Here is a 26,966-nt window from a genome sequence, read left to right on the forward strand (position 1 = left end):
CTGGTATTTTTAATACTAAAACCTAACATAACGATAACACAAAATTACAAAACACTTCAGCTCTACCCTCTGCTTTCCCTGTTGCTCCATTCATGTTTTTGATGCTCCTGCTTCTGCTTTCCTATTTTAAGAATGTCCTTACTAAAGTTCAAGAAAAGCAAGCTAATGAAATGTCAGCTGCTTTTTAAAGCATGTTGACCCTGTGTGTTCTTACTCCCTTTCTTTTCCCCACCAAGTTCTCTGTATTTTGAGCAGCTGTCTCATTCTGGAAACTTCAGGAGGTCTTGCCTGAGCTTTCAGAGTAGTGTAAGGATATTGTCAACACTAAACAAGTATGTACCTTACCCTTGGAGTAGTCCCTTCAGAATCAGAGGATTGATGTGTTGTGTACTGGTTCTGAATTTACAGTTCTTTGGGGTTTTCTGTGATTGGTGTTCTTATCTGTGATGGTAAATGGAAAGTTCTGCTCAGTCTTGTGTTGTTGCATTTAAAGAATGGCTGGAGGTGGTATGTTGGCCAAAAACCCCAGACTGCCCGCTGCAAGGAGTCATCGGGTAATGTGAGCAGCAAGCTCTGTGGGAGGTTACATGTTCTCTCCTTGCCTGAATGTGAGTAATGCTATTCTAGCTTTTCTGCCCTTGTCAGGGGTCAGCGAGGATTGTTTTTTCCTCCTGGTCTGAAATACCCAGTAACTGGGAAGTGCAGTTCTGCACACAGGTAAATATTCTGAATTTTTGTCTGCAAGTGGCATGTCTGTAGGAAAGGGAGAGAGGCGCTGAAGTTCTCTTAATGGTGGATAACGTTAGTTGCCCCAAAGAGCTCAGTAATGCTAAAGGAATTAAAAGCATAGGGAACTCATAGTCTATAGTCTACTAATGAGTATGCAAATATCCTCACTTATCCTTGCTGTTTGTTGTGGTTTCAAAATAAGACAATTGCCAGCGAACACCAAAGTAATGCCTTAATTTCAGTGATTGTCTGCAATGTATGAGAGCAATAACTGAGATAAGCTAATACTTCAGCAGATTTAAAGACTTAGATTTAAAATGCTTTATCTCATGACAGTGCTGAATCTTGTGCTTGGTGTGTTTCCAGTCCATTGAAGCATAAGCAGAGAGGCTTATTGACAGGCTGCTGGACGGTCAAGGTGCCACAAGTTAGAGCCATAGCAAAAACAGGTGAAGGTTAAAAACTCAGAGGTTTTTTAAAACAACCATTTCCCAATAAAGACTCTGAGGAGATCCATAATCTCAAGAGTACTCTCAGCTGTCATGTTATACTGGTGGTTGTTTTGAGAAGCTAGGACTGGGAGTTTTAACTTTTCCATGAGCTACATACAGATGGATCCTGAGAGTAAATTATGATGTGTGGGGAGAGAGGGAAGAGTTTGGGATGAGCGGAGGTGTCCCTATACATGAGATTATCCCTGCAGCTTCCCTTTCTGTACTCTCTGCCTGCATCCCATGGAGGTAAAGCAGTAAGTAGGAAGCTGCTAGAAACAGCACAAAGGGTATCTGTGCATTAGCTGTAATAGTTTCTCCTAGGATTTGTGGGGAGGAGAAATATCTAGTTGCTTTTTTATAATTGCTTTGTTTCTCACTGATGTTTCAGAAGCAACAGAACAGATCACAAAGCCTTGCTGTCTAATAAGCTCTGTTGTATGGAAATGTCTATTGAGCGGGTGCATGCTAAAGCCTCTTCCTAACAGCATCAGACTGGCTGATCACTCCTGCAGCTGCAAGGTAAAGCATGACTTACTCTTCTTCACCGGATCACTTGGGCTCTTGGTGTGCTGCTGATCTTGAACCCATGCCTTGTGATGCATGCAGCACAGTGGTAATGCGTGGTCTGGGTGCGTGTGGGTTTGTTGCGTTATGAGTAGTGATGTGTACATGAAAGGAAAACATTTGGTTTTGGTGAAGTGATAAAGGAGTTTGTGACTAAAGTGCTTTCAGTCTGCTTGTGGAAGAGGGGAGTTAGGGAAGTGTAATTGTAAGAGACACAGGCTGAGTACAATGTGTACAAACATGATACATCTGCACACACAGCTGATGCTGTACTTCACTAACTAGAGGGCTTGCTCATGCATTCTTCACCAGAGGGGAAAGCTGGCAAAAATCTCATGTATCTTTAAATCAGTTTAATGTCAGCTGGGATGAAAACCACTAAAATAGTTAAGTACAGGGTTACCACAGCATAACACAGTTGACTTCAGCTTGTGCTGATGCCTTAAATGTGTGTTTTCTCCTTTACTCTTTCTGAATTTCTTCTCATTTTAACCCTGAATGTATACCTGGATTTGTGGTTACAGCAATATCGCTGTAAAACTTTGTCCTGAAATTATTTGTACCTATGGTTAACTGCTGCCTTAATTTGGTTCTATTTTATGACCTCTTTTCAGTCTTTATGAAACCAGACCCAAGTTTGGTGTATTTTAAAGGCTGAGTAAAATGGTATTTAGCAATCAAAAATTATTCACTTGTTTTGTGAATGGGGAGAGATTATCAGGTTCCATATATAGGTATTATATTTCATATTTTTGCTATTCATATTTCTTGGTGAAGGATTTCTCAGCCATTTTAAACTAAGATGTAAGTAATAGATTTGTGAGTGTTTCTAGGGGCATGAGAAATGTCCAGAGGGGAGGGTTCAGCTATGTGACGTGTGAAATACCAAAGAGACAGCCCAGAGGGTTTTTCTCCTGCCAAGTAGTAAACTTCAGAGAGAAAAAGGGGGAGAGAATGTAAGCAAACCTGAGTGAATGCTAAGCTCTGTGGCTGTAATTAATAAAAAGGAGAGGATGAATGAACCATACTATAAAGAAGTCCAGGATTTCTGTATATCTGACCTCAAGAAACCTACACTGAAGGAAGTGAATATTTGGCAACGCAGTGGAAGGAGCAGCAGCAGCTCTGGAGTTTACTTTTTTTGCCCACATGTCTTTCTTTGCCTCTCCTTGTTGTGCCTGATAGGCAGTCTGCTGGGGCATCCTCAGTGTCTGGATTACAGGCCGCCTTTCCAGCCCCCTTTTCACTTGGAGTTCTGCTCTGCCTATGAAAATTTTGGCTGCTGCGATCAGGAGAGAGACAACAGCATTGCAGCAAAATACTGGGATATCATGGATTATATTGATCCCCGGGGGCATAAGTTGTGTGGAATGTATATCAAAGATATCCTGTGTCAGGTAGGGCAGAAAAATAGTACCTGTATCCTGTGCTTTGGGCTGATTTGGGGGTCAACTGTGGTTCTGATAGCCTCTTACAGCTAGCTGTGTTGCTGTGAAAAGAGGCATGGGAGGAGGGGAAAAGTGGGCTGACAAGGGTAATGGTACCTAATCTTCAGCATGCATTTTGCAAAGTGCTTTGTGTAAGGTGCATCACTTTGTGGTATCTGGCAATATATAGTGACGTTTGCTAGGAATAATGATTTATGAAAGCATTGCCCAACACGGATGATGATTGGAATCCTGCTGGTCTGCTAATTTTCTCATAACGAAGGGAAGAGTTACAGATCAATATTTTTCTGCTTGCACCTACTAGGTGCTGGATTACAAATTCTACAGGATCAAATGATATGGAAGTTACCAGGCAAAGTGTTTAGATCCCTGCACTGCATGAAGGATGTGTTTTGATTGTATTCCTGCTGAGGATGCTCCAAATGGAGTGGTTGTTAAAGTAGAACAAAATTTAATAGGCAGTGGTTTCACACAGCTGCTGCAATGTCCCGAGGCTTCAGTCATGCATTTCCATCAGTGCTATCTCCCTGCTGTCCACCTGGCTGATGGAAACAGGCATTGTGCAGTAAGAAAAGACCAAAGGCACTGTTCTTCCTGAGCTCCCCTGCCTCCCTGTAATTAGAGGGCAGAACTGACCTACCTTTTTAACAACTGTTAGTCATGCAAAGCTGGACTTACTGCGTGCCAAAACACAAAGCAGCCAAAAGACACACTTAATCTTACTTAGAACACATAATACTCTTCTAGTTAATACTTCCTTAGCCCTAAAATATTATCTGTGTACCAAAATATTTCCACTCTTTTTTGGATGCTGGCAAGATTCTGGCATCTCCTTGGGGCTGGTGGAATACCCCTTCAGCACCAGGGCTGAAAAAGGTAGCATCAGGGTTGTTTGTTCTTTTATAGTTGGTAAACCAGAAAAAGATGTGTTTACAGGTCCTAGCAGAACTACCAGTGTTGGTGTTACGAAGATTTTTCTATGTGTTGCAAGTAGAAAAAAACACTATAAAAATTACTCTTGCTTCTTTGATTGCTCATTCTGCAGGGCATAATTTAATTTTGCAATTGTTATAAGTGTATTTTGTAGCAAACCCCACCACCACCCTTATATTGTCTTATAGATATTCAAAGTAATAAGCTATTACTCTTCTTGTATCTTTTAGAGTAAGATTGCTGTTAAATCTTTGGGGAGGAGCTTGTGATTGTGTTGTGTTACTCTTCCTGTTCAAATTGATGACAACCATCAAAATGAGGTTGGGTTCTCTGGCAAATATTATTTGGCTGTTGAATTAGTAGAGGAGCAAAGATCTACCAAATGTTTTTGCTTTAGTGATGTTGCTTTGCTGGATCAAATTGTTAATGATGATTTTGTGTGGAAGGGGTGGAAAATGATGATGTTTCCAGCCTATCACCTCCGCAGTATCCTGATAGCTTGTAGTCACTAACTGTGAAATGTTGACATGTACTTAGTGCCACATCAAATACAAAGAGACAGATGCATATATGTGATCAGGTTATAATTGTGCAAATTCTATTTCTGCTGTGTATGGTGGGACTTCAGATAAACTACTGCTGGTAACAAGTGCTTTTATTGATATTATTTGTATGGAACTTGGGACATAAAGATTAGTCTCAGAAGCAATGGTAGACAAAATAATATTATTAGCTTTTGTCTTTTGACTAAGACAAATTCAGTGAAGAAGTGTAGGTGCTTATGGATAAACCTGAATTAGTAGCCGCTGTAATTTAGTGAGAACAGCATTATTTCACATCTTTGGGGGAGATCAGAGTAGTAGTGATGTGTTGTAACAAAGCAGCTCATTCACTCAGGTATTTCTTCAGTGCCAAAACCAGCAGACAGTAAAAAAAAACCAGACAACTTTTTCCCTCCCCCCCTACCCTTCCTGGTGTGGTAATGAGTAGTGCTGAGCATTACACAGAGGAAGCTGCTTTTGGTGACTGCAGCAGTCTCGCTGGTCCCGCAGAGCCCAAGAAGGATGCCATGGAGTGCACCTTACCTTGGCAGCAGAGCTGTGTGTTTAACAGATAGAAGAAGATTAGAAGGGGATGTGTTCTGGTTCATGGATTTCCTGCTGTCACTCTAAACCAGATATGTTTCTCTTGCAAACTAACAGGCTAGAAGAGGCATCTAAAGCAATCTGGCTCTGCTGGTAGAGCTGCTTCTGTTTGCATCTGGCAAGATCTGGGTCTATTTTTGCTTGCTACACTTGTTCTAAGCATTTGTAGGTTTAGAGTCTGACCCTCAGCTGAGCTGTTCTAGGATTTAGCTTAAAAACTGAATATGAAACTGAAAACTGCCTGTAATGTTCATAAGGAGGTGTTCTGCAAGTTGCATGGCTATAAAAATTCCCTGGATGCAAACCTTGCTACGTGTGCTAGTAACAGCTGTTTGGCTGATGGCTGAGAGGATGTTTCTCTATTCAGAAAGCTACTACAGGAAAGGCTTAAAAAACAAAAAAAGCCAATTAAGCCTTGTTCAAGCTGATTTGAAAGCCATGATATTAGTATGGGATAGGAGCTAGTGCAGGGAAAGCGATGTGCTTTTTAAGCCAGTTTTAATCCGAGGCCTGACTTGATTGCTGAATGCACACTCTTTTTGCAGAAAAACTATTACAAAACAGCAAGAAGTATCAACTTGACCTTAGCAGCTTCTGCTTCTTCCACTCTATAAAGTAGTGGGATTAATTGTGTTGTTTCATGCACGCTTGAGTGAAATGAAAGCAGACAACCAACAGTGACTGCAAGGCCACCTAATCCTGGGAGTTTACATAGATCCTGAGGCATGGCCTCCACCTTGTGTGTCTTGCTGGCTCTGTGTGCTGCAGGTGGTGTTTGCTGGGCAAACACTGTATGGGAAGCCCAACAGCTGGGAAAGCATGGCAACTGCTCAGGGCTACGCTTATTAGGAGGATGAACTGTAGGAGACCCTTAAACTGCAGACTGTTGGCAGAACAGAATTGATGGAGCTCGGAGGCAGTCAGAATATGCCTTGTTTCAGAGGAAGCTGGTTTTGTCTTTTTCTTTTCAGATTGCTGATCTGGGAGCTGGACTCTGTTCCCACTTATTGAGAGAAATTAGAAAAGTTTTCGAAGGTGTTTATAAAGTAATCACTTCAGAACAGAATTGAGAGGAGCTTTAGACTGCAAATGGCTTGTGCACAATGGAGTGGTGAGCCAGCTGCAGCTGCATGTTAGTGGGAATGAGGGAGCTTCGCAGGACTCAAAATGCCACACAGGTTAGACTGCTTAATTTCCCCCACCTTGCCTTGGTGACACCTTATCAGGCTGTCACCTCTTCTTGTCTCCTAGTCACTTGAGATCAGCACCATATTTTGCGAAAACTATGATATAACTAGAAACTGAATATATTCAGGGGTGTGTGAGTGTATACTGGTGAAAGCAGAGAGGGTGAGCAATGATTAAAGGACTCTAAGCATCAAGGGAGGAACACGCCAGCCAAGTGTTGAATCCCTGTACCAAAGCTGCTCACCTTCAAGAAGGTGAGAACAGAAGGACACTTACCTGAAGCTTTGGTTTTTTGGGATAGCGCTCAGGGTCTAATGGTGCCCGTCCTCATTCTGGGAAGACCTTAAATATGGAAAAAATAGTGTGGTTCTGCCATCTAGGGCTGGGGTCAGGCCACGTGGACAGGCGTAGGGGACTTGGCTCCCCTTTGCAGGCTGGGGACCTCTGATTTGGGAAGAGGAGAGAGGTTCCTTACAGCTGCAATGCAGAAGCAACAGAAACCAGCTCATTCTGTGCAGCTTGATAACCAAATGGCAGCAATGAAAAGTGAGAAACTTTCTACACCATCCAAGAGTTGAAAGGGCTTTACTACTTTCAAGTCATATCTGTTCACAAGATGGCCAAAAGCCCTCAGGCTCTTCTGTGAGCAAAGGAAACAGTTTGTTATGCTAAGTTTGGAATGAGGATTTGTAGCTTTCACATTAAATATCCTGGAAAGGCTGCTACTTGCATTAAAAAAAAAAAAAGTCAGTGCTTGTATAACTGCCCAGGATTTGTTTAATGAATTGTTTAATGAATTGTTTAATGAAGCAAACTTGTTTAATGAGGCAGAAAATATACTAATGTAGTAGTTCTTCATTCTTTGACTATGTACTTACCTTCCTACATATGTGCCCAGTAAAAACTCTGGATAGACTGTTTCAGGTTGCTGCCATGAAAACCAGTAAAATAATCTTTCTGTAGAATTTAGCTGCTTCTGTTTTAACTTCTGCAACTTTGTGCTGATTAAAATAGAGGTGGGATTTTAATGGAAATATTTTATAGATGTTCTGGCCCAGAATTTTTGTAAGATGAGGAGTTTAAATTTAGGTACGAATTCAAACACTATGTCTGACTTTTAGTATTTAAGCTATATTTGACACACCTAAAAACTTAATGATATTTGAAGCAACATAATTTCACATAGTAACACTTGAAAATGTTGCCTGAAGTATTTTTTTTTTCCTGGAGATCGCATATAGTCTCAATGGTAGCGACATGAATTGCATAAGGTGATATTTACTTATTTGGATCAGTTTTAAATCTCAGCTATAGTCTGCTTCAGTGATATTATGCCTGCAAGAACATAACTGAAGTTGTACAGCATCAGACCAAAGATTAATTTAGCCTGTATATTTAACCAATATACATCTTTAGCACCTACAGTTTCTTCTGGTGGAGTTTGACCTTTTTTAACCTGGCTCCTACTAGCTTTATCTAATGTTCCCTCATTTTTCTTCTGGGGGAAAGGGAGCCCCATCCATCTTCTTGATGTCACTGGTGATATTCACACACCTCTGTCAGGCTGTTACCCTACTCCAATCACCAATCTGCAAGACTGCTCAGTCCCACCTTACCTAGCTGTTCTGTATATTTTACTGTCCTTGTGGCTCTTCACTATCCTTTGACTGTCCTTGTGGATTTGTTCCCCATGTTGCTTTTGGGAAGGGGGACCAGAGCTGTGCACAGTGTTGAAGGTGTGAGTGAACCTGTACCTGTTTTGTTTTCTTTCTTTCCTAACACTTGATTAGACCTAGGTATGGGCTTAAATGGCTTAACAAAGTAAAATCTTAAATGTATCTGGAAAAGGCAGTGATGCTGGCTGATGTGAAAGACGTGTCCAGATTTGGGACTGTTGGTCTGGAGAAGTCTGAAGTAATGTTCTCCATAGTGCAAAGGGCTGCTGCAGTGAGGGAGTTAATATATTCTTCTCTCAACCTGTTAAGAACAGGTTACAAAGTACCTAGTTTAAAATGTAGCCTGTCACTTCCTTAAAACCCTCTAGTAGCAGAGAATCCACAGCCTCCACAGATGTACTTTTGTTGGGAATAATTTAGGTGCAGCTGATTGTGCTTTGGTAAAGGAAACTGACCTCTGAATCCCCTTTGGCCATAGTCTGAGTGACTTTCTACTACTCCACTTCAAAGATGACTCATTATGTTCTCTGCCTTTTTTTCATTTTATTAATCTGTTTGCTTCCATGAAGGTGTCTTGACTTCTGGATGCATGTACACAGCCAGATATTTAGTTTCTTTTACTTTCTAGGAATGTTCTCCATATGCTGCACATCTCTATGATGCAGAAAACCCTTGGACACCTCTAAGAAACCTCCCGGGACTTTGTTTTGACTACTGTTCTGAGTTTCATTTCAACTGCTACTCCACCATCAGTCTGCTGACGAATGATAAGCACATCCAAGAATGCTGCAAGACAAACAAGACGCGCTTTTGCAACCTCCTTCACCTACACGATGAGGACTACTGCTTCCCCAATGTGCTGAAGAACACAGCCCTCAACCGCAACCTGGGCTCGGTGGTGGAGGACCACAAAGGCTGCCTTCAGCTCTGTCTGACTGAGGTTGCTAATGGCCTGAGGAACCCGGTGCTCATGGTGCATGCGAATGACCGTACCCACCGCATGTTTGTAGCTGAGCAGGTGGGCGTGATCTGGGTCTACCTACCTGATGGCAGCCGACTGGAGGAGCCTTTTCTGGATATTAGAAGTATAGTGCTGGCTACGCTGTGGATAGGGGATGAGAGGGGCTTTCTGGGGATGGCTTTCCACCCCAAGTACAAATACAATAGGAAGTTTTACATCTATTACTCATACATGGATAAGAACAGAGTGGAAAAGATCAGGATCAGTGAATTGAAGGTTTTGGCATCTGATGCCAACAAAGCTGATCCACGCTCAGAAAGGTAAAGTTCATCTTGAATGCTACTGTATGCCACGACGAGAAATGATTTTTCTCTGTCCCTGTCCGTCCTCCTTGCAGAACCTGCACATTCCCACTCACCCTGGTTCAGGTGTGTGACTGTCCTGCTACGAAGCTACCAGAGACAGGTTGGCTGAAGGTCACACACCATACTAGAAACGCAACTGAAAAGAGGACACAGGATCTAGGCTTTCAGGTCGTCTTCTCTCTCCATCTTGTATTCTTGTCCTCTAAAGAGCAGTAATAGCCTTAAGCCTACTGTGGAATTAACATCTGCCCTAAAAGTGTTTTGAACAGGGGAGCTTCACTACAATACTATACATTCATTTGATCTGACATGTGTGCACCTGCCCCATCCCTCTGATAAGAAAAAAAGCTAATTCTCAGTTATGGAGAAGAATTTGTTAATAGTGGACTTATTTTCTCTATAGTTTCACAATCACCATAAGATGCTTCTGAAGCCCTCAAATTCACCAACTGGTTTTCATATAAGAAAGGAGAACCCACCTGGCACAATGAAAGTTTAAAGGGCAACAAGTGTTCCCTGCAGAAGAACACACAGTGTATTTGCAGTTCTGTTTTCAGATGAGTTGCGATACTCCTGTGCTCATGGTGGGTGAGCTCTAGCACAAGAGGTGTTAATGCAGCGCAGGCCAAAGCTGTAGTGCATGGGGCAGCCATGGTGCTGCATGGCTCATGGGAAACATGTTTCCTCAAGGGATGCCATACTGAAAGGAGCTCTGCTGTAAGGTAGGCGGACAGCCTTATGCTGCAGGTCACAGGAGACAGGATGCAACTCAGCACCGTATTTGACAAAGCTGACAGGTCTGTACAGCTGGGAAATCTTGCTTTTTTTTCTGTAGAAGTGATGCAATATTTCTGCAGCCTACCTGAATGTGTAGTCCTTCCCAGTAGCTACATCTGGACTTCCCTTTTTTTTTTTTAAAGGAATCTTCTGGAGCTTGAGGAACCAGCTGCAAATCATAACGGTGGGCAGCTGCTCTTCAGTGTGGATGGCTATATGTATCTATTCACAGGGGATGGAGGGAAAGCTGGAGACCCTTTTGGAAAATTTGGGAATGCTCAGAACAAGTAAGTAGGAGGGCAGGTGAAAGCTTTGAGCTTGTTCATCAAGATACAAGGTTTGGAAATGAGACAATGTGGGAGAATAAAGTAAGAGTGCTTCCTGAAAGTGTTTGTGCATCCGTAAGTTTGTCTGATGTGGTATTTCAAAAATAAAAATTTTACATTTTGAAAACTGAGGGAACCCAAGTTGATTAGAGAGGGGAGAGTCTTCTGTGACTTGAACAGGTTGCAAGGCATACCAGCCACTGGCTTATTTCTTTTGGGCAGATAACTTTTCCTTTGGAAAGGGGGAAGAGAAAGAGAATTGTTTGTGTTTTCAGTTGGCTCTCATGCTGGGGTTTCTTTTTCTGTCGTCCTCTATAGGAGTACTTTGTTGGGGAAAGTCTTGAGGATTGATGTGGATGGAAAAAGCCCTGATGGAAAGCCTTATCGCATCCCTCCTGATAATCCATTTGTGTCTGATCCCAAGGCCCGCCCTGAGGTTTATGCTTATGGGGTCAGGAATATGTGGCGCTGTGCAGTTGACAGAGGGGACCCTGTCACGAAAAAGGGAAGAGGGAGGATATTCTGTGGGGATGTTGGGCAGAACAGGTTTGAAGAAATAGACATCATTGTTAAAGGAAGGAACTACGGCTGGAGAGCAAAGGAGGGATTTGAATGCTATGACACAAAGCTTTGCCACAATTCCTCTTTGGGTAAGGAATAAGTTTCTTATAGAAGATTACTTTATTATACACATGTATCCAGTTGACTATAGCACCAGTTTTCCAGTGAAGCTAAATAACCCAGTGTTGTGTGTTAAATGGAGATGGTTAACTACTTAAGAGCAGAAACCCCTTCTCCACAGACCTGCAGTGTTGGTATGAAATGATGCCCTGCTTATTCAGGGAATTGCCTGCTATGCACTGCACTGGACAAGGTGTTTGGGGTTGAAGCCTATGCCTTTTGCAGACAGAGTTTTCCCAGTGAAGTCAGGAAAGTAATGGATTGGGTTTAAGTAGAAAAGCAATATTGTGTTTTCTTCAGAAGCTCTGAGCCACAGCTATGGCTAAGGAGAATAGACCAGGCTGACGCTGAGACCCTGAACAAATCTTGTGGAAGAGGCAGCGTGTCCTGAGCAAGCAGGATGCTGCAACAGAACACCCAAAAGCTGTGCTCTGGGTCTGACTGTGGGTGTGATGGACAAACTCACTTGCTGCCTTTAAAAAAGAGTAGCTATTGGTGCTCTTTGGAAAGTATGGGAGAAGAACTGGGTATTATTATAATATTCCTTAAGCTGTTGGAAGAAAGCACCTGGTCTCAAGCTCATGTAGATGTTTCTGAAACATTTGTATGAGCAGGCAAGTGTGGAGTATGTGTTATCAACACTTCTCCTCTGCTATGCTGGTACCCGCATGGCTCAAGTATTTTATTTATTTGTTTGGGGTTTTTTAATGGCCTGATGGTCAATTGACAACAAAACTGAATTAGGTTTTGCTGTTAATCTATGGTTTTTAATGAACTGCATTTGTCATCTTTATCTTTATCACTAAAGACAAGCTACTTGATCCAGGGGAAAAAAGTGAGGACAAGACTAAAATTCTGTGGGATCTGATATTTAACCCAAGAAAGGGCTGAATTCAATTTTAACATTGCCAGAGGCAAAGCCTTTATAAGTCTCATGACATTGAATGGAGGTAGCACACTTACGCATGTTCTGTGCTGAGAAAGTCAGCAAACCTATGGAGATGTTGAGTTAACTTGCAATTGTTTGATCTTATTCCCTTCTCTAAAAATACTGGAATTTGTAAAGACAATCCCTGCTAAAATGATTGATGCAATCACAAACCTGTAAAATAATACTTCCTGTAGGCTGATACCTTTCTGCATTGTTCACTTGATGCAGAGAATCTTGGTCCTATGTGTTATGGAAGATCGTAATGACTATGCCTTGATAAGCAACTACACAGAAAGCTCTTTAAAGCCCCTGGGTCTGTTCTGGAGTAAATTACTGAATTCCCACTGAAAATTAACTATGCTGTTTGTTCAACTGTACTGGTCCTTCTAATCACTTTTGTGCTTGCCAGTGTCATTGAGCAATCACTTTTTGATGCTCTCTGGATGGAAATTTTCTCACTTTTTAATTCTTCTGTGTTTACAGATGACATTCTTCCAATATTTGCATACAGCCGCAACGTGGGGAAGTCAGTCACTGGAGGTTATGTATACAGAGGATGTGAATCGCCCAACTTGAACGGCCTTTATATTTTTGGTGATTTCATGAACGGGTGAGACTAATTTTTTTTCTCTGCAATTCCCATTCTGTACCCACATTTGCCTTATGTGGGGAAATAAGCATATTGGAGCATCCCAAAACCTTTTGAGCTAGAGTAAATGAGAATCTCAGATGTCTGTATATTAGATTAAGTGCTCTGTTTGACTGCTGTAACAACATTTTGGTTGGAATGTACACTTCCTCCAATTTAGAGTCCTTAAGATACGTTTGTTTTTGTTCAGGTCTATTTTTCCAAAAGACAACCATTAAAGCCAGTCAACAGTCGGGGTCCTCACTGACATTTTTTTCTTTTTTTTTTCGTAATGCATGATTTTGACAGGAACTAACCTTGATAATGGAAACATAAAACACAGGGTTTTATTTTTCATCTAGTCGACTTATGGCTTTACAGGAAGATAAGAAGACAAATAAGTGGAAGAAGCAAGATATCTGCATTGGCAGCACAAGAGCTTGTGCTTTCCCTGGAATGATCAGTTCTTACAGCAAATTCATCAGCTCATTTGCTGAGGATGAAGCAGGTGGGTATCATGTTAGCCATACCTTTACTGGAAACTGTACTGTCGGTTCTGTATTGTAGGGCAAATGTGTAAAATTATGTTGCTCCTCACGATACTAGAGAGCGGGCACTGCAAAACAGGTTTGTGGCTATCTCTGCATGGCAGGTAGGGTTGGTATGTGGTTCAGAGAGGTCTCCTGCCCTGTGAGGCTATTGCAGATGGGCTTGATGGCGAGCTCAGGAGACAGATTCTCAGGTGAATTTGCAGTCTGAATGCTCCAGGTTCTCTAAGGAGTTTGAACTCCTGTTCGTTTCAGCCTTCCCCTGTCCTTTTGTTGTTACTTGTTTATATGGTTTCATTAATGAAAAGACTATATCAATGCAGTTTGTTCTTTCATTGTAACAGCTCATTCTTGCTTGAGTTCTTACAGCTTATCTGAAATTCCCTCACTTCATTAGTATAAATACCTCAGTCTTATTCACAACAGCACTTCACACTGTGAATTGTAGACCAAGGCTTTATTTGGGGATGAGGCGAGCCACTCATTTTAAAATTTAGTGGAAATGTCTCAGTGAATAGGATTATTGCTATGGTCACAAAGACCAGATTTTCACCAAGGTGAAAGTACTAATGCATACTTTATTCACTTTTGTACAGTCTCCTGACAGAGAGCTATGTAATACAAAAAGTGGTTGCAAGTGTTTTGAGAACACAGATGTGTTTTAGTGAGCTCTGATGCTTCATGATTCAGCAGAAAAGAGATTTGCTTGTAATGAAAAGATCCTAGACCACCTGGCTAGCATATTTTATCAAAGATGCAGGGATATGCAGGCTTTGTTGTGAAATGTCTACAATTTTTAACTGTTCTAACATGTGGAATGAGTGGATGTTAAATGTCTCTTCTACTGGTTGTTCTTTTAGAAACAAATATGGTGTTGTCATGTAATTTGAAACACAACAGTTTTGCCTCTTTTGCAAGCTCCTATAATTTGCCTGAGTATTGTTCTAGTGGGTGCTGAAGAGAAGGCATGAGGAGTAGTTGCTCTCCTCAGCAACCACACAAGAATAAGAAGCTTCTGTCTTCTATGGATTAGCTAATTTAGCTCTGGTTGGATGTTTTTGGTATGACTATGAGATGGCTAAATATTTGTTGTGTGGCCTTCCCCTCTATTTGTAGCTTCTGGCTTCTGCTTTGGTACAAACAAGTTTAAAAAATACACATTTATACAGAGGGAAGTAAACTTTTGGAGGGACACTGACATGAGGTAATGACAGTCCTGCTCAGGTACTGTGCTCGACTGAGAGCTGCCGGTTCTGTGTAGAACCCTGCTGCAACCAAGAGATCATTTGGTGTCCCTGGAAGTCCACCTGCACAGGCCAGGGTGAGACCAAACCCCACTTCTTGGAAGTAAGACACTACTGAGGGAGTAACTGAAGGGGTTTTCTTTTCTGAGCATGTGAATTGGTGAAGAGCCAGGAAAGACAGGGAAATGCAGAACTGGGATTCAGCTTGGGCACTTGAATCTAACACTGGTTTTCTTTTTTCACTTTCATCTAGGTGAGCTGTATTTTATGTCTACTTCTTATCCCAGTGCCTATGCACCACATGGATCACTATACAAGTTTATTGATCCTGCAAGGTTAGTAATTAAAGATGTTTTTCCATGCTAAATTCTTCTGTAATCAGCACATATTCTCCAGCTATCACAGGAGACAGAATGCTAAGTACTACTGATACTAATCTCATTGATCTCTCTCCACACCCAGTTCTTTCTTTTTGTTCACCCACCATACATCTGGTGCACCTTTAATCAGTTTTAGCAAATTTATTCTTCACTCATCATATCTGTGCACCCAGAAATAGACAGGGTTCAGATACCTTAAAGGTCTGGGACAGTAAGGATCAAAATAATGTCTCCTTGGCTGCATATTTGAAGTATAGCACTGTGGTGTTTAAAAAATGACAGTCCATATCCTCCAGGGTCATGATATCAAATATCTGTGATGCACTTTCCTATAAATAAATAAATTGCAGTCCACAGTTTAGTTTTCTTCACAAAGAACAGTGAATCCTGGTGGTTTGTGCAGTATTCAAATAATAATTAGAGCCTGAACCTGAGTTTGTCCAAGCAAAATGTTTTTTCCCCATTAAGCAGTTATCCCTGTTAAAGTCTAGTTTTACAATAATAAGCATGCTTATGTAACTTTTTCCCCTCCCAAGCTTTTGGATCTTGCTAAAAAGCGTTAAATGAGTTACAAATCACCCTGTAAAGCAGATACAGTTCTAAGGCATCTGTGCTGTTGCTGACATCTTGGACACTAACAAAATGAAGAAAACAAGTTATGTTTTCTTGGGGAGTTAAATCCAAAGCTAGATTGCTAACTCAAGCTCTGTACCAAGGTGATGGGAATAAGAACTTGAGTCTCTTACTTGCTGTAACTACTTGAAGGGACTCCTGCCTTTAACAGCTTATCTGCCAGGAAGCTTTTGAACTGCATTAACTGTGGCTGACCAAAATGTAACACCAGAAAAAAAAAAAAAAAAAAAAATATTGTGAGCTAGCATAAACATTGAGAGCTTGAGCATGCTCTATTTCATGAAAAATCCCTGCAGTCCCAATGCCACTCCTTAATGCATCACGAAGACTATCAGGATGATAAATCCTCTCCTCTTTCCCACTGTAAAGGGAGAAATGCAGCTTTCTCTTTCACAAGCAGCCTGCGGCAGCCTTTCCAGGAGGTTGCCTGCCCTGAGGACTGGTGTGCAGTAATGCACCATGTTATGACGACTCCATGGGGGGCAGCAAGGCCCTGCCAGGAGTGCAATGGTTTCACTGCTCAGAAGGGCTTTCTGGAAAGAAGCCAGCTCTTCCCTGTGTTTTTGGAGCTTCATATCCATCATTTCTGGAGCAGGACCAGGCACTTACTCCCTTGGCTCTTCGGAATTTATTCTTGTATTTTCTGGTTCCCCTTATTTACCTTAGCCTGGAGGCTGCTCTGCTCAGCTTTGCTCTTGTCTATTTGCTTAAGCACTTGCATACCCCGGACAAGTTTGCAAAGCACTGACGGCTCCTCCGGAGGCTGAGCTTGCTTGGCCCTGCAGCAGAGAGTCTTAACACCTCTAGATCCCAGGTTGTACTCCGGCCTCCTCCTGACTGTACCATGAGTGGAGATTTGTCCTTTCTCCTCTGCGTTTTAATGCTGTTTATAGGATTCTTTGGTTTCTGTCTCACTGTGAGCGGTGGCTGGGATAACTAGCTCCTCTGAAGGGTGCAGTCCCAGTCTGTGCAGCCCACACACTCCCTGCTCCCTGCACTTCAGCAAGCACCTGGCAAGGGCAGCAAGCTGCACAAATGCCCGCTTCAAACTGTTGGCAGGGCCACTGCCATCTACCTGATGGCAACTCAGACTTGCCTAGGAACCTCCCAGGGAAACCGAGGGCAGCAGTGCCCCATGCACCCACTTCAGCTTGCCTCTCCAGCAGTGCTCTTGGAGACAGCGGAGTGGCTGGTGTGCCTCCGCCTGGATTGGCACCAAATCCCTTCAGTCAGGAGCAGAGGGAAGAGGTGTTAAAAGGTGCTTTAAAAGATTGGGGGGGGGAAGGGGGATGGGTTGTCGTCCCGCCCCCCCCCCCCCAATAAAAACCCCAACAAACAACAAACCAACAACCCACAAGCAATGCCAACAACCCTGCTTTAGTAACTTTCTTTTTAAATTGAAATGGCATGGAAGAAGCACTTGGCTGCTGCCCCTGTCTGAAGGAGAATGCTAGTAACAAGAAAATGTGATGCCTTAGGTTATGCTTTGCTCTGTTCTGTGCTGTCAAGCATGCCAAATTGGAAGAGCCTGTTCTTATTTGTCTTACAGCAGTTTTCTTAGTGGGCAACAGAAAATGCAGGTCTGTTGCTCTTCTTTGTATCCACCTTCCTGTCATTTAACATGTGACAGCTTTACCTCTGGGAAAATGTGCTTTTTGGGTTTTTTTTTTTTTTTTGGATGCTTTGGTACTGTGGGAAGTTGTCAGGGAATGGCAGGAGAGGATTGCAGATACATTTTCTTTGTGGTTGTTGCTTCCTCCCTCCTTGCCTGTTCCTTTCCTTTCTCACCCCTCTTGCTGCAGCACTATGTGTCTGAAGCAGCACTCCTTGAAGGTCACACTAACTTTTGTGGGGCTGTGTGGGAGTATTGGGCTGCATGTACAGAGATCCTTATATTGCACCACGAGTGAGTGGAAAGCGCTGTTGCTGACAAACCTGATGTGCATGAATGAGACTCCTCCACTTCAAGGTGGGATGCATGAGCCAACATCGTGAGGACAACCCAAAGTTACTGATAGTCTGAAGTTCAACCAATGCATCCACCAGGCTTCTAAAACCAGCACTGTGCCGTGCCTCTAGCAGCAGGACATGTAGCTGAACATGCCTAATCAGCATCCTTGAATTTAGTGGTAGGCTACAAGCTCATGCAGGCAGGCCAGCATCCCCCACACAAACAAACCAGCTATTGATATTGGATAAAGACAGTCCAAACAGCCTGATGGCTGAAAGTTGACCAGAAAGAAGGGTGGTAGAAGAGAAGCTGCAGCCTTCCAGCTGCTATTGCTATTCAGACAGGGATTTTATGGCTTGTAGCCCTGAGTTAGGCTCTTAAATTCCACCTACATTGCACTCTAGATGCCTAAAGTGCTTTTATGCCTCTTCCAGCAGAGGCAAATGACAACAGGGGATTGATGAGTGCCTCTCGAATAAATAAACTTCCTTAACAATCTCTCAGATATCTGCATATCGCTTTCTGTTTTTCAAGGAGAGCTCCACCAGGGAAGTGTAAATACAAGCCTGTTCCAGTGAAAACAAAGAGCAAACGGATACCATTTGTTCCACGTGCAAGTAAGTTGTTAGGCTTTAACTTTACTGAGAAGCAAAACATATAACCATCTTACAGGCATGTGACTGAAATCTTCAGGAGTCTTAAAAACTAAAGCATTGAGCAGGAGCAATCCTGAAGTTAGTTTATCACATTTAATGTGTGCTTCTGCCATCCAATAGGCACCATGCCTTTTCTTAATCCCAGTCTCTGATTTTTTTTAATTTTTTTTTTCCCCTAAGGGTTGCCAAATAATAGTGTAAATGGGCATCACAAGGGAACTGATGGTTTTGATTCAGGTATTGGATTTGGTCTGGGAAGTCCTGAGCACCTGTCCTTGGCTCTGTGACAAGCTCCCTGAGTCAAATAATCCCCTCTCTGTAAATCTAGGGGAGTCAATCTTCCCTTCTCCTGGCCTTTTTCTGTCCTATGTCCCATGCAGCTAGGGCAGGGGTTACATCTTATTATTGAGTAGAAACAGTGTTTAGCGAGTTGAGGTTATCTTGTCTGGGATTTCCAGATATTAGTATAACATGAAAAATTTATATTGTTAAGTCTGCCAAAGAAGTGTGCAAGCTTTCATCATATTCTGTCTCAACTTATTTTCCTTAAACATACATTCATCATTTCTAAAACTAAACAAATTTTATTTCCAAGAAACTCAAGGCTCTTTTGACGGAAGGAAAGAGGTTTACAAAGTGTGTGTATATTTTCTTTCAGAATGTCAGCTATTTTTCTTAACTGTAGCTTTAATAAGGGTTTATATCAATTGTATCTCTGAATTAGCCTTTTGCCTTAAAGCAGGGATGCTGAACCATGTTAATTACTTTTCCTCAGAGACTGTCCTTGAGCTGCTTAATGAACCTTCAACAACCAAGCCTCTGAAAAAATCTTCTACTCCCACCGCAGCCATCCCAACAGTTTCTTCTAGGAAAGCTAAAAAGACCCCATCCACCAAAATAAAAGCATCAACAGTGAAACCAGCTCCATCTGGTAAAAAGAGACAGAAAATCAAAGCTGAGGCTAAACTTCACAAGACAAAGCAGGAAGAGAAGGTTGCACACATTTCCAGAACTACACCAGCACCACCTTTGCCAAAAAAGAAGAGCTTCCACCTAACCAGAAACAAGAAGCTTCTTCCAAAGAAAGCAACACTAGCTAAGGAAAAACTGGAGAAGAGGAGGAATGAGAGTAGATTAAGAAGCAGCTCTTGAAGCTCAGTGATGTCCCAGAAACAGCAAGTCACTTATAAGATGGTGAAACAGATGTTGTGAATAATGACCAAATAAGAGAATCAGCTCACTTGTTATGCCAGTGCTCCCAGGTATGCCTCCATTACTGTCAGCATTAGCAGTTTCTATGTATGTTCTATTAAACCTTAACAGCACCAGTCTCGTTTTCTTTGCAAATCCTGCTGTGATGTCCTTTTCTGACACAAGTAGTTATGAGAGTCTCTGATGAACATTCATGGGTAAGATTTGTCTGTGTATGACTGTCTAATAAATCCAAGTGCATCCAACTTTCAGGCCTCGTCTTTTATCTAAGAATATGAAATAGACCTCTCCCTCCTGCCCCCCCTTAACTGAAATGCAGTGAAAAGTATATTGTAAGAGTAGTTGTCTTTCAGACAATGAACTTAGACATTTTTTTTAGCAATATTTTTTCATGGTATGGATCACGGTCACCTGCAGGTTCCAAAGGATTCAGTAAGGGCTGGAAATGTTCAGCAAACCTTAAAAATCAAAGCAAGAGAAACCAAGCAATCCTCAAACATCCTAGTTACAGCTGAGCAATTGGATTGAACCATCTTCTGGCTCCTAACACAACGTAGGTTGGATTCTGTCCTCCTGGAGAGCAGGTTAAGGGCTGGGTGCAGGGTTACTGGCTGCAGCTCTCCCTGCCTGAGCCTTTTCTTTTCCCTGGGAACAGCATGGATTTAGAGCTGAGCTGGAGGGCTGTGGGACGCCCTGGCAGTAGTGGTGCTCCTTCCTATGTGGAGCATGCTGCGAAATTAATTTGCGGTGGGGTGCTGCAAGGAGAATTGGGACAGCGTGGACTGTGGGGGTGCATTATCCACGTTGGAAGCGGGGCGGTAACAACGCGCGAATGTTCTTTTCCAGGGAAGTGTGCGTATTTGTGTGGCAGAGCCAGGGCCTGGCTTACACTTGGCCTGCGAGGGAGCCAAGCAAATGACGTCACTTTTCAGTTGCCATGTTACGTTTGTCTCCTACCGCCACCCTCTGGACGCACCGTTTAGGGATGCAAAAAGTAGCACCCTGCTGCCGCGGCTTTCAGCCGGCAGACCGCCGTCCCCTCGGCTCCGCGGCTGCGGAGCGAAACTCCCCACTTAGGTCAGAGGAGGGAAAAGAGAAAAAAAAAAAACAAAAACCAAAAAACCACGAGGGGAAAAGCTCGGGAGGCCCCAGCGAGGATCGAACTCGCGACCCCTGGTTTACAAGACCAGTGCTCTAACCACTGAGCTATGGAGCCACCTATCACTTCCAGCCCCGCCGACGGCTCCTGTTCCTCTCCCCGCGCGGCGCCCGCGCTGCCGGCCGGTTCCTGCGGGGCCGGGGAGCGCACCGGGCCCGGCCGCCCACCGACCCCGGCCGCCCACCGGCCCCCTCTCGCTGTATGACCGTGACGCGGCGGGTGGCCCCCGGCAGGCCCGGGCGGGCGCTGCGGCAGCCGCGGGTTTGCCTGCCTGCCGCCCGCTAGGCCTCGGGCTGCACCTCAGGCCTCGGCAATGGAAAATAGCCGCCCCCCCCTGCAAGCAGAGGCGAAGCTGTGTAAGGCCCACCCGGGTTTCCTCACACCCCTGCAGCCGGGGGGCCCCACCGGGCCTCCTGCCCCTTGGGGCTGTCCGGGGGTGCTTCACGGAGGGTGTGGGTGGGTGTGGGTATCCAAATCCCAGCCCTCCCACACACTCACCTGTATGATGTCACCTGAGGGTAACGGAGGGGGGGCTTCCCCCTTTATCGAGGGGTGGGCGCACCTGCTGCAAATTTAGAGTGAGACCACCACTGTGGTGCATGTATTTCAGTGGGAAACTGAGGCTCATGAGAGGATCGCTACCATGTTCTCCAGCCTCTGGGCCATCTAGCAGTGTTCTCCGTGCTGTGAAGGAGGGAACAATTGCTCCTTGTGGTGGGACCTGATTCGAGATTTTGGGAGGTAAGACTGTACAACATACGGTTACATACGGTTTTGTGCAAAGTGGGGGGAAAAAAAGTTTAAATGGAGAGATTGTAATCAACTTGGTGTTCTAAAACTTCTCAGGTTTTGTGAAAACTGTTACAGACAAGCGGGTTTAATTATCATGCAGATAAACCACAAGTCCAGGTTGACTAGGGTATGAACCCAATGGCAAGAGAGGCACTGTGTAGCCCTAGTTTCTCTCTTCATTTTTACAGAGCAAGGAAGTTTGAAACTACTGAAGATTTTCTCCTTTTCTTTGCATAAAAGAGACAGTCTGTCACATGCAGCCCTCCTCTATGAAAGTTTAGGTGAAGGTGAAAAGGTAAGCCGTGGGGAGGAAATTGAGAGACGCCGCTATAGAGTAATAAATCTGAGCAGTTCTGCTGCACACTGGAATCACATTCTAGAAAAGCAGACATGATTTGCTGGGTGCAAGCCTCAAACTGCGTGTGATCAAGAGTAAAGCTCCTTGAAATTAGAATAGACAGAAAAAGCTGCATTAAGGAGTTAAAGACTTTTCATCCATCCCACACTCCACAAATCATGAACTAGGTCAACTCTCCCCCCGCTCCCCTCTTTTTTTTTTTTTTTTTTTTAATTTCACCTTCTCTTTAAATGGATATGATCTCTGCGGACAAACTAGACCAGTTCTGGTGAACTCTGTCTTGTTGTTTATGTAAGACACTAAAATTACTTTAAAATATCTGCTTTTGACCTCTAATATGGCAGCTGATAAATTCATGGAGTTTCACATTTCTTTGATGGTTGCTTTTTTTTCCTTCCCTTTGAAGATAGTGACTCTTTAGAGTTGGTAAAGCTCTACTAATGCCTCAGGGAACTGAAATAGAAGCATAGCTTGGTTTATAACCTTAAAGTAGGTAGGAGCAGAACTGTCTTACGCTTCTGCTGTAAGACAAACCTACCTTCATCAGTCTAACAGAGCTGAGCAGCAGGGTGAGAGGTATTCTGAGAACAGAGGTGTTGAAATTAAGTTTTCTGTGGTAGTATGGCTACCTGTCACTATTGTTTTTAACTTAGGGGCAAAGTCTGTAATTGCCGTGGTTGCCCTGCTTCCAGATCCCTTCTGCTGCCTGTTCAGAGCTCGCTGCAAGGTGGGCTACGCTTCAAATGCTGTGTAGCAGACAAAGTCTTAGCCAGACACTGGGTGGGATTCAGGATGTATAATGGAGGTACCATGCTATCAGTAAGCCCTTCAGCTTCTCTTTGTAATGGAAATGAGACACTTCTAGGATGCAATTCATCTCACCCAAAGGTAAACCTCTAAAATAAGTCATCCGAATCATGGTCTAGAAGTGCTTGTTTCTCAGTTGACTGTGAAGGGAGTCGATGCTGAAAATGTCAGCAGTTAAGCGAGACACGTCTCACTGGGCGTGACAGGTTTGTACCAACCAAGTTGTGCTAGTGAGCAGATAGCCTGCTGCGACCTGGCTGGAGAGGGACACAGCAGCTGCTTTATTTAACAGGTACAGCAGCACTACATAGCTCCTGTCTGCAAGCTGCTAATGCTCTTAGCCAGCCCATCCTCTCAATCTCGTTTGCACAGGAATAAGCTTTAGTTTAATTTAATACCCTTTTGCTTTAGATGTTTAAACTAGAATAACTGTAGCTGGAAAATTCCCATCAGAGGACCAAGAGAATTTTTATGGAGGTGGCAAAATAAATTACATGTCTAAAGAAGACTCTATGAATATTTCTCCAACTAGACACACAGATTTTTAAAAATCAAGCATTTAGGCAATAAAATGCGTGTCTAATCTGTTTATTGCTGTTGAAATCCGCTAGGTGGAACCTAAGTACTGCGTGAGAGGATGAGGAAAATGCTGTAACAGACTTCAAATGCTGAAAAGAGTGAATTTTTACCACACAGATTTAAAAAAACCCAAACTGTAGGACAATTTACCTTTAAAGAGGTGCCAAACATGTAAAGATCCACCTTTAAATATGCTCTGTAAAATTTCTGCTGATTTGCAGTAAGATTAAACTTGTGTTGTGTGTCCCCCTTGCTAAAAATCAGGGCTTTCCGAAGCATGCATTCTTTTCATCTGGGTCAGTGAATTAATGCTGATAAAAGTGGAGGGGTAATAGCAGCTGTTTAGTAAAGGCCCTATGAAAGCAAGCTGGCAGGCTCTTTGCAAACTGGCTTGCTGGTGTAACACATTTGGCTTTTTTTTTTTTTATGTAGAAGAGTTTTGTAAGACAGACACTCCTAAGGTGGGGAGAAATGCTGAAAGTTATGGGGAGCAGTATGCAGAAAAGTTTCCCCTTCCTGAGGAAAGATGTTAAGAAGGAGCAGGATTTGAAATATATATCCTAGACCTTCTCTACACCAAGGACAGGCATCAAGCTAGAAAGTAGAGTGGCTAGTGTAAGAATAGATGTAGTTTTGCCCTCAGTCTGGACCAAGGATGTTATTAAAAAATTACTTGTTCTGATTAGCTTCCTGACTGTCCTTAACAGCCCCACTGAACAAATGTGTGCTTAACTGTGTGTAAAGCTGGTGTCAGTCTGCAGATGTCAACCATGTTGCTGTAAATTTACATCCGTCTTCTCGTTAAGAGCAGTGAGCTAATCTCATCCATATGATCCTACTGCCATGTCTTGCATTCAAATGCTAACAGGAGAAGTGAACCAAAGGAATGACTCTTCAGACAGCTGGTTCATGAATTATCCCTAGAAATTCTCTTATACTATAGTATTCTCTTTTTCTAAATTTCTTTGCCTGGCTTGCCATCCAGTTCCCTGCTGAATTCAGTTTTACTGGTGTTTTGCAGGATTCAGTTCTTTGTTGCACAAACCAGCTACCAGCTTTGGGCTGCGGCAGTACGAAATAAATAGCAGTGACAGTTTTCTCTGCAGACGTGGTGTGTCTCCTAACAGGTTGTTGTGGCTTGCCTACCTTTGTCCTCTTCACATCTGATTTTCTGTGTCCTGGGTGCAGCCTAGGGCACCTGGGATTATCTCAGCAGCAGTACAGGTCAGCAAAATTGGCATGCTTGCCTTTCCTTGTCAACCTCTGTGAGAAGGGACTTGCAGCACAGCTTCAGTCTTTTTATGAAATGGGACATTCTGGGGGTTCAGTACTGTTGGTTTTCTTTCTTAAAGAAACTCTGTAGTAACCAAAATGTGTCTTGAGTTTAATGTATTCATTTTAATTCACAAGTGCTGATGGATTACTTTGTCTTGTATAAATGCAAGGATTATTTTGAGTGAAATGTTATTAAAATCAGGGGAACAGTTCCTGCTGAGTTTGGCTTTTGGAGCTGGTCCTTGGGGTATTTTAGGCATTGAAGGATCTCAACATGTGGTTGAGGCCTGCCTTGTCCTCTGCATGTGAAGCTTTAAGTCCTAATTCATTGAGATATGCCTCAGGAAGTGTCCTGTTGTTCTGCAGTTTTGACCCAAACAATCCTTTTAGAAACCAGTGTTCTTCAAATTGCACAGGAATGATCCACTTGTCCTTGAACCATTGGATACAAAACATGAGCTAGAACTAGATAAAAATCATGAAAATTAACCTCCTATGATTTTTCCACTATCAGTTACCTTGTGTAACAGAGGCTGGATAAGGTGCTGTGAAGGCTGTTTCCAGATATGAGCTTGTGCGCTGCTTGCATCCCTACTCCGTCCCCCCTCCCCTTCTCTGACATTCTGCTTTCCATAGGAAAGAAGTTCAAACATGCAACAGATATGGTGACCTTTCAAAATTACTTTGGTAGTCTCAATACACTTCTTTTGGACAAACATCCAGTATCACATGCAAAAAAAAATTAATGCCTTTTTAACAGTGTTTTGTGCAGCTCTGAAGAGGAGTTGGGGACTAGTGTGTCTGAAAATTCAGTTCACTCTTTTTTTTTTTTTAGAAAGGTGACATAGTGCACAAGGAAAATGTAAAGACAATCATATTCCTTGCATCTCTATTTGCTTGTAGGCCAGCTTATGTAATGGGTATTGTGGTGCTCATCACTCATATTTGAACATCAGTACTTTTCTATGGAAAAGCCATCACTATTGTCAAGTCATACTCCAGAGTAACAGTTCTGTCTCTGCCTCATTGTGCTCTCCTGTTGTGGAACATGATACAGTTACTTTTTTTTTTTTTTCCTTGAAACTAACATGCATCTTATGCACTTCTATTAATGTGGGGGATCCAAGCAGAAGAGATGTCTTCAAATGCTTTATGATTTTCTCCCTGAAACAAGAAAGCAGTAATCTAATTTTGTTTGCTTCAGAGTTACTTCTCCAATCCAGACCAGATTTGAAGCTATTTATTATAATAAAGTGTTTCCGATTGTGATAATAAGGTAGCTGGTGATCCTTCGCATCTTTGAAAAATCAAGATGTTACCTGCTCCAAGCTAGCTAACCTGGCTAAAAGTGAAATATGCTTTCATGACAGTTACGTAGTTTGAGAAACAGCTAGAATATTTCTTTTTTTCCTGCCCTGGATTAAAAAGAAGTTATGTCTATTTATGTTACTTTCAAAAAGATCTCCTCCTTGTCAAAAACATTTAGGAGGCCTGTGTCTTAGCCGAAGGACATAGTGTTCTTCAAAGTGCAGTAAAGAGCTTGACCATGCCTGGCCTTTGCCTTGAAGACAGAGACACTCCTGGAATCCAGCTGGCGAGGGACAGAGAGCTATCACCCAGTGCTTCACCTCTCTGGGAGAGCATGAGGGCTTCCTCTCCTGCAGGCACCAGAGGGACTGGCGTCTGCCAGCAGGTGGGTGAAGAAAGTGCTGTAACACGTGTCTCACCGTGCTCCGACCAGTGAAGCCGCATGCACTGTCCTCTGGCTGGGTGTGCTTTTCACCTCCTGAACCGTGTTGAATCTACCCAGAGCTCCCTGCAGACGAGGCATGGCTGCACGGTGCCCCTCAGCCCTGGTCCGCATGTCAGCTACGCCAGGTGCCCAAAAGAGACAGCATGTTGAAAACTGTGTGCTGCCATCGCCCGGCTTCTTGTCCTCACATGTCCCCTGTAGAAGTCCACAAGGCAGGAAATAGCTGGCCCATAACTGTCCATGTGCTGGTTGGTCTGTCACTAAACATGTATGTTTGTGTATTTATATTCACTAAACATGTATCTTTGTGTATGTATAGCCACATGGACGCATGTTTGTGCTGCCAAGCAGAGTGTAGAGCAGCTGCATTCTCCCTCTCTGGAGACACTCATCTGAAGGCCTCTGCTCAGTTGTTGGTTTCCAAAAAGCACAAGAATGTAGGACCATCTTTGAGGCTGTTAGTCCTCTCAAATTTGGCTGAAACCAGTTAGCAGATTTGAAAGTTACTTGGGAGTGGGATTGCCAATGAGTGTGGTTACATAAACCCTTTTCCAAGGAAAACCAAGCTAAAAATGTACTGATCATATTTTCCAAGCAAGCTTTTAAAATTATTCGGAAAACAGACAATTCAGGAATGAGATTGAGGCAGAGGAACCGGGAGATCCAGAGTCCCCATCCTTACTCTGATATGGACTCTGCTACTGAACCCTGTGCCCTCTTTCCATAGCTGTCCAGCGCTTCCCTCTCAGCCTCCCAAAGGGAAGGCAGACATG

At 43.1% G+C, this 26,966-nt stretch overlaps 1 protein-coding gene, 1 long non-coding RNA gene and 1 other non-coding gene across 3 annotated transcripts; 2 read left to right on the plus strand and 1 right to left on the minus strand.

The window, feature by feature from the left end:
• Nucleotides 1–2,761: 2,761 nt before the first annotated feature.
• On the plus strand, nt 2,762–19,700 carry HHIPL2 (HHIP like 2). The gene is made up of 9 exons (XM_075042021.1): nt 2,762–3,184; nt 8,806–9,458; nt 10,424–10,567; nt 10,925–11,256; nt 12,702–12,828; nt 13,209–13,354; nt 14,892–14,973; nt 18,137–18,219; nt 19,034–19,700. Exons 1-9 carry the CDS (start codon nt 2,762–2,764, stop codon nt 19,408–19,410), a joined length of 2,367 nt encoding a protein of 788 aa, XP_074898122.1. The 3' UTR covers nt 19,411–19,700.
• Nucleotides 19,701–20,613: 913 nt separating this feature from the next.
• TRNAT-UGU (transfer RNA threonine (anticodon UGU)) lies at nt 20,614–20,686 on the minus strand. The gene has a single exon. It is a non-coding gene; the product is annotated as a tRNA-Thr (tRNA).
• A 162-nt stretch (nt 20,687–20,848) lies between these two features.
• Nucleotides 20,849–26,106, plus strand: LOC142037565 (uncharacterized). Its single transcript, XR_012652403.1, has 4 exons — nt 20,849–20,985; nt 21,240–21,370; nt 21,610–21,716; nt 26,009–26,106. It is a non-coding gene; the product is annotated as an uncharacterized LOC142037565 (long non-coding RNA).
• The last annotated feature ends 860 nt before the right edge of the window (nt 26,107–26,966 follow it).

Source organism: Buteo buteo, chromosome 12 (assembly GCF_964188355.1).
Source record: "Buteo buteo chromosome 12, bButBut1.hap1.1, whole genome shotgun sequence".
In the NCBI taxonomy this organism is placed as follows: domain Eukaryota; kingdom Metazoa; phylum Chordata; class Aves; order Accipitriformes; family Accipitridae; genus Buteo; species Buteo buteo.

Coding starts and splice junctions, on each gene's coding strand:
- HHIPL2 (XM_075042021.1), top strand. CDS start 2,762: ATGCTAAGCTCTGTGGCTGTAATTAATAAAAAGGAGAGGATGAATGAA. Junction 11,257..12,701: donor TTGCCACAATTCCTCTTTGG/GTAAGGAATAAG, acceptor CTGTGTTTACAG/ATGACATTCTTCCAATATTT. Junction 12,829..13,208: donor TTTGGTGATTTCATGAACGG/GTGAGACTAATT, acceptor TTTTTCATCTAG/TCGACTTATGGCTTTACAGG.